Consider the following 7,755-nt stretch of genomic DNA (forward strand, 5'->3'; position numbering starts at 1 on the left):
AATTTTTTTTCTTCAACTGGTATTGTCTGTAGATATAATTTTTTCTATGAAGCCATGAGACATATGATGAAAAAATGCTACTGTATTCTGCTGTGTTTTTTCCATCCGAAATTCCGAAAAAACGCTGCAATTTTGCAGTGTGGACGAGCCATTACAAGGAGGCACAAGATGCTTAGAAGAGAGACATTACAAAGAGTCTGTCACTGCAAAAGAAATGAACACTTCCTGGCTGTTTCTGTATACATCTATACACCCAAATCTCCTCTCCCCCACATGATCAGTGCATCATCGGGGGACCATCTATAGACAGTAGAAAGCAGATGAAAGGGCATAACCCATAACAAGATCAGACTACACATAGGGTTTATTTGTAGTCTGTAACCATGGAGACACATAGCCCTGCTTAGAAGCTGCAGCTACATATGGTTGGATTTTTTTAAAGAAGATTTTTTGCAAAGTTGCTTAAAGAGATTGTCCGTTTTCAGCAAAATAATGTTATTTTTTGTATCATTTTTGTATAAAAAGTTATGCAATCTTTCAATATATATTTTGTATTAATTCCTCAGATTTTTCAAGATTTCTGCTTAAACAGGAGCATTCATTGTTTACTTCCAGTGGATAAAAGTCTGTCCTGGTCATGTGATGGACACACAGGTGCACGGCTCGTTAGAATTACAGTATGTGTATCAGAGTTTTGCCTACTAATGATCCCAACACCTGTGTGTCCCTCACATGACCAAGGACAGAATTTTATCTACTGGAAGTAAACAATGAAGGTTCCTAAATAACAGCAAGCAGAGATCTGGAAAACCAAGAGGAATATAGACAGTATATTGGAAAATTGGCAAACGAGCGCCGATCACGAGCGGTCTTGTTGATCGGTGCTCGCTGCCCCGGCCGATGTAAAAGGGCCTGTACATATGTCAGCACTCAGGACTGTGCAAAAGAGTCCGCACACTGCCGCCTGTTTACCTGGGATTGGCTTTGTATTTGTCGGCTGTACTAATGAAATATATTATATTATCTTTGTGGTGACCTGAAATGTGCAAACATGTAAGTAAGATAATAAGTACTTATCACAAAGATGTTACTTAATAATACTGTATCTCTGTGGGCCTCCAATTTCATACTGAGGCATATGTAGTTATCTCCTCACAGATTCAATATAAATCGTGCCTGTTCCACTGCATGACATATTACAGAGGTATTCTGCTATAGAACCAAATGTATAATCTAGTATCTCTGTGATATATCCTTATCTCATTTTTTGCTCTTTGCACTTACAGTAAGTACATTTTTATTCCATGCAGCGTAGAAAAAAAACCAGTTGCCACCTGGAAACCATCATCAAGCAGATGTTGATGGATCTGATATGCTAAGTACATCATATTTTCAGTTTATTTGCATTCCTTTATTCACATGTTTACCTTTTTGACAAAAAATACATTGATAAAGATACATTCATGTGAATGCACAACAAAAAGCACAACCGCTGTCATAGCAAAATCGCAACAAGAAACGCAACAGAACTTCATGCACTAAATGAACTAAAACAAACTGGTTGTTCAGGTCATGATTTAGGTGTGTCATAGTAATGGAGGCGAATAGTTATGCATTAGTTTTTTTGTGTTTCATTTTTGTAATTAAAGTTGATTTGTTTCCATGGGAGGAATTCCTACACCAGTCCTAATATAAAAACCACTGGAGTAAAATCCTCATAAATCAGGGGCATCTCTAGCTGTCCATGCGCCAGAAAGGGAAATCTACGCCACTATAATTTATGCCAGTCGCCAAAATGTTGCAAATTATTGCTCTAAAATGGCATGTGCCATAATTTGCAACTTTTTTACGCCATAATACTGGCATATAACCATAAATAAAGTTCCCCCTAAATGTTATTTTCTGTTTATTCGTGTAGTGATTCATTGTGGTTACACAGTAAAACGTGAAAAAGTCCAATGAGCGAAATCATTTTCTAAGAACTGTATGTGCTCAATGTGATCCTGATCTAGTAAAAAGGTTATGGAGCATCTGTGATTTATTTACACAAGGCAATAAGAAAACTAAAAAACACTGGGATAGATAGATAGATAGATAGATAGATAGATAGATAGATAGATAGATAGATAGATAGATAGATAGATAGATAGATAGATGTGAGATAGATAGATAGATAGATAGATAGATGTGAGATAGATAGATAGATAGATAGATAGATAGATAGATAGATAGATAGATAGATAGATAGATAGATAGATAGATAGATAGATAGATATGGGATAGATAGATAGATAGATAGATAGATAGATAGATGCCCTGGGTGATTTTAATTAGTTTAATGCTGGTCCCCACTATCCCTAGATATATGTAGGATTAGTCCCAGTTCTGGGTCTATGTGTAGCATAGGGACCCACCTTATAGAGCAGTGGTCCCCAACCTTTTTTGCAACAAGGACCGGTTTCATGCTTGAAAATGCTTCCAGAACCGGTGGGGGGCTCGGCGCGGGGGGGGGTGGGGGCGGGGCGGGGTTTGGCTAGGGTCAGTTCGCACTCGGGATAAATACTGCAGATTTTCCACAACGGAATTAGTTGCGGAAAATCCACAGCAGGAATACAGTAGCAGCAAAGCGGATGAGATAGAACAAATCTCGTCCACACGCTGCATAAATAGTGAGCGGAAGAACCGCTTGCAAATTGACAGGCGGTGCAGAGTTTTATTCCGCAGCAAGTCAATTGTATTTGCATGAACACTGCTTATTTGTTGCAGGTTTTCCCCATTGAATTCAATGGGGCGGTAAAACCCTCAACAAATAGCAGTTGTTGCGTTTATTGCGGCGAAATTGCAGCGATTCCGCCACAAAACCACAACTCAGACAAAACAAACCAAAAAAACCTATACTTACCCAGAAGTCTGTGTTTCTTCCTCCAGGCCGGCCTCCTGGAATGACGTTTCATCCCATGTGACCGCTGCAGCCAATCGCAGGCGGTAGTGGTCCCTGGGATGAAACGTCCGGCCTGCTAAAAGCTCAGCAGTTTTCCACAGCGGACATTCCAGGTAAAAAACTGCACCACAGTTTGGTGCGGCTTTTCGCCCGAAATTCCCTGCGGCCACCGGATCGGATACCAGATACCGCGGCCCAGTACCAAAAGATTTGCGGCTCGGTCGTTGGGGATCACGGTTATAGAGGACGCATTGTCGTGGCAGGTGGGTTCACACAATTTGATCAAACTGTTCGCTAAGAACTTCACTATTGTAAGTAGATTCAGCAGCAATGAATATTTATTTATTGATAGTGCTTTTCTTGATAGATAGATAGATAGATAGATAGATAGATAGATAGATAGATAGATAGATAGATAGATAGATAGATAGATAGATAGATAGATAGATAGATAGATATTGATGAGAGCAGTTGTATTTAGTTTAGCTCGGCTGTAGGCTACAACTAGATGAGGTCAAGGGTAGATCATGACGGCACAAGGTTGGATTGTTTCCTATCGGTTTATCTCGAGTAACCTGTCAATCACTCTCTTTGTGAGCTGCAGAATAAACTATAACTGTTTGCTTTCCTTATTTCTTGCCCTTTGTGAGTATAAATGGACAAGTGTAAAGGTTTAATCCTAGTGAGTAGGGATAGATAGATAGATAGATAGATAGATAGATAGATAGATAGATAGATAGATAGATAGATAGATAGATAGATAGATAGATAGATAGATAGATAGATAGATCCAGATCACTGTCCAGCGCAAACCAATAACTGGCCAACCCGATCAAGATCTGCTCCTCTAGCCTGGTTTAGAGAATTGGTCATTAGGATGTATGTACCATTTTAAATTAGGGTATTTTGGTCTAAGCCAGTGGGCATAGCTATAGGGGGTGGAGAAGTTGGGGCTGCACTCTGGCCTTGTAGCATGTGGGGGCGTAAAGGGCATCCTTGCCCCATATGAGGACCTCATTACTACAGATATGTTACAGTGTTTGCGTACAGATGCTTCATGTTACTTCTTGATGCAAAGTTGCAGAAGATAATACGATGTCTTGCAATTGTTTTTGGTATGGACATGATATAACTGTACACAGATAATGGCATTGACCAACACGTCCAGCAATGATCAAATCCGTATTGATCGCATTATTATATGTCAACAGCATTTGTGGCGGCCATAATCCAAGAGAACTGATGCACTTACAGAGGTGTCTGCTTAGTGTCTACATAAGACAAGCAGCGTTTACTAGGAAATTATGTAACGTCATGCTGGAGAATAGAAAATATTGATGTAGCAGAGTTGAATGTGTCATTTTATCATTTGCTTTGTACGTTGTGTTAATCTTATAGAAAGCCATAAATAAAACATCACATAATATCGGAGTGAGCTGTGTCAAATGGCAAACTAATTTCTCCTACTTCTAACACACTCAGCTGTGCTACATCTGTAGCATATAATATACATTGCACAAATGGGCCAGACTGTGATACTAGCTCCACTATGAGGCCAAGAAGTTACGCCCTCTTAACATTATGTCCACTAATTAGATGCATGTGATGAAATGCATTGTCCCATATCTCAAGATATTCCTGAAGTACACATAGGATTTATGTATGTATCCCAAATCCATGGATAAGTCATGTGCGTATGTCCATAGACAACCACATGTAAGCAAAATCATCTCAACTCAACACCCTCCCACCCCCATTACGCAGCTGCTGTCCCCAAGGTCACCATCTGGGACCAAATATTAACCAGTAAAGAATGATAAAAAACATGAACAAATGGGTTATTTAAAGGGATTGTCTGGTTTACAAAATACATGTTCAAATATCCTATTAGGGAATTCTTAGTTAAAAGAGGAGGGTCCCGCATTTATCAGTGAGAGTGGAGAGCGGCTACAAAGAGCGTCTCTCACTCTGGAGGACCCAACATGTGCATGCATTCCACAGACAGCCCATTCATCTCAATGAGAACTGTGTAATGCTTCATTTCCCCTGTGGTGGCGCTGCAGGGGAATTCAACACTTTCTGTCAGGTTCCCTCCCAGATTATGGCTGATCGCTGAGGGTCCCCGCTGGGACAAGTTATTTCACCCAAAAATAAAATGTACTTTTCAGGTGGGAAGAGCTTATCAAAATGATTACAACTTGATTGCCGTTCCATGATTTATATAGCAGTACAGATCTTATTATAGTTACTGTAAGCTCCCTTTACTACAGCCAGTCATCTCTTGCTGCTGACAGCTCCGGATGACCCTGCGATGCCTATCATCATTATCTATACTTATATACCTTATTACTCGTAAGTGTGCGCCCGCATACTCCCACCACAACAACACAGCGATAGGAGCGGTTACCAGGACAGCGGCAATCATATGTTATTAATGAGACCGAGATAAAAGATATGATCCCTTGTAGTTTATGCAGTGTACTCCATCATGGCCAAAAACACGACTTTGCAGTACGAAGTAAGATAATTGCATGCAGCAACATATAAAGTATGGTTTCATACTAACTGACTGGATGTACACTCTATTATTAGTAAAGGAACTGCAAACAACTAATACAAGTATTAGGTATTAGGCTGTAACGGAAAAATAATGCCTATTTAAAGAGGGTGTGTGGCATAGAAAATCCTTTTAAAAAACCTAATTAGGAAATTTTGACATAATAGAGGGAATTCCCCATTCCCTGGCTATAAAAAGTATCTCCCTCTCTCTCTGGAGGACGCAACATGTCAATTCATTACATGTACAGCCCATTGATTTTAATAGGAACCATGTAATGCTTCATTTGTCCTGTTGAGGTGCTGCAGGAGAATTGATCACTTGCTGCCAGGTTCCCTCACAGATTACAATTGATCACTGGAGGTCCCAGTAAGATACTGTGTGATTAGTTTATTGTCACATTAACAAAAAGGCATTGTGCAGAGTGGAGAACCTCTGTAAACTGGTCACAGAGCAAATATTTAGTCCCAGTCAGTGAAACAATCGTAAATGAGTCCAATATGGGAACATTCATTGGTACACAACATACAGGCACAGATTATTTTCCACAATCGGTAAAATTTCCTCCTTGAAACATTGTTCCAACCACTGTACAAATCCATACAACTGAATATTTGCATTGCCCAACATGTGAAATTCTTAGTCAATCTATTAATCCGGCTTCACACAGTAAGGCCTCATGCACACGGCTGTGCCCATAATCACGGTGCACGATTACGAGCATGGCCGGCCGCTGAAAGCTTCTCGCATTTTCGGCCCATGCTACTATACAAATTATGGAAGCAGGGTCCGTAAAAAGCAAAAGATACGACATGTCCTATATTTTGCGGAGGCTTTCTATGGCCCGGACGCCTTTCCGCAAATATATGGGAAGGTGTCCGTGGTCAATAAAAGTGAATTGGTCCGTAATTGCGGACCATAATTACGGTCAAATTCTACGGCCGTGTGGGTGACGCATGATTGTTTTTGTACTGGATCCAAAAAAAGTAGACAAAAACCCATAATCTGACAATTCCGGACCCAGATTATGGGTATGGGTTATTTCCGACCATGGAAAAAATCTGCATGGAGTTTGCAAAGATAGAAAATGTTGATTGTGAGCCCCACTGGGGACAGTGAGTGATTTCAACGACTGAACCGCGCTACAGAATAAGTTGGCGCTACATAGAAAGCAGAAATAAATATGGTGATTACCTCTAATGCCTGATTACTGTTCAGACGACGGAAGGAACAGATTGTCATTGATCATAGACGCACAGATGGTCGGTGCAAACACTATTATTCCTTAGCACTGCGTCTCTGGTCAACTATAGTTTTAGAGCTTGCAATCTACTTAACACATTGTAATAAGAGCAGTAATTACCCAGCAAATAATTCCTATCTATATGGCAGTCTTGTGGACCATAGAGCTTACAATCTACAAGGTACTCATCCAGCACATAGGTGCACGCATACATTGTTTCGGACACTTGCAGATTTGCGACAACATATCCATATCTTAAATGCGACCTGAAAGCTCTTCTCACTGATACATTTGTGATTCGTTTCATTTTCAGCCTGTTCTACCGGTTGCTCTCTCCGCTGTTCTAAACTTGCTTTGGGATATAACGCAGCTCCTGTTACGCAATGTAATAAATAAATAACTAGCAAAACATTAAGATTGTTAAAGGGAATTAATCAGGGTTAACGCCTTGTGAGCCGGAGGGTGCTGCTGGGTGCACAGCTGTGTCTCGCAGGCCCATATGAGGCTGGGGTGGGCACAGAGGAGGCTGTAAGAGAGGTCAGTATATATGTTCTCTGTACTTACCCTCCACCTGTATCTCTGGACATGCTGCTCGCCTGGCACTTAGTGGAGTCTCTCCAGAGGATAGACACATACACAGCAGTAGCAGGGACTGAGTGACTGTCACACACAGGGCTTGGGCAGGGCTGGCTCTGCCCTCTCACAGCTCTCTGATTGGGAGCTACCTTGACATACAGTGTGCAGCCAGCCTTCTAGACGTCAGCTGGACGCCACTAACATCCTACACATAGATTGCAAGCTCCTTGGTGACAGCATGCTGCAGAAAGAGAGCACGGATTCTTACTAGACCATCCCTATAACATGCACTGGAAGAACTGGAGAAACTTCCTAGACCAGTTACTAAAAGCAACTGAATGAGAAAATCAGAACTTCTGCAGAACCTCTTCACAAAGTAGAACCTTATGAACGGATTCATCGATAAGAGGTTCTGCATCAGCCGGTGCATCCATTGCA

At 41.0% G+C, this 7,755-nt stretch overlaps 1 protein-coding gene across 1 annotated transcript in view; it reads right to left on the minus strand.

Moving 5' to 3' along the window:
- The window catches only part of TTC39A (tetratricopeptide repeat domain 39A), a 46,136-nt gene extending 38,768 nt beyond the window's left edge, over nucleotides 1-7,368 (minus strand). Inside the window, exon 1 of the mRNA XM_075832134.1 lies at nucleotides 7,306-7,368. Within this exon, the coding sequence (XP_075688249.1) occupies nucleotides 7,306-7,328 (23 nt within the window). The 5' untranslated portion in view covers nucleotides 7,329-7,368. The remainder of the gene's footprint in view (nucleotides 1-7,305) is intronic.
- Between the last annotated feature and the right edge of the window lie 387 nt (nucleotides 7,369-7,755).

This window comes from Rhinoderma darwinii, chromosome 7, assembly GCF_050947455.1.
Source record: "Rhinoderma darwinii isolate aRhiDar2 chromosome 7, aRhiDar2.hap1, whole genome shotgun sequence".
Lineage (NCBI taxonomy): Eukaryota > Metazoa > Chordata > Amphibia > Anura > Rhinodermatidae > Rhinoderma > Rhinoderma darwinii.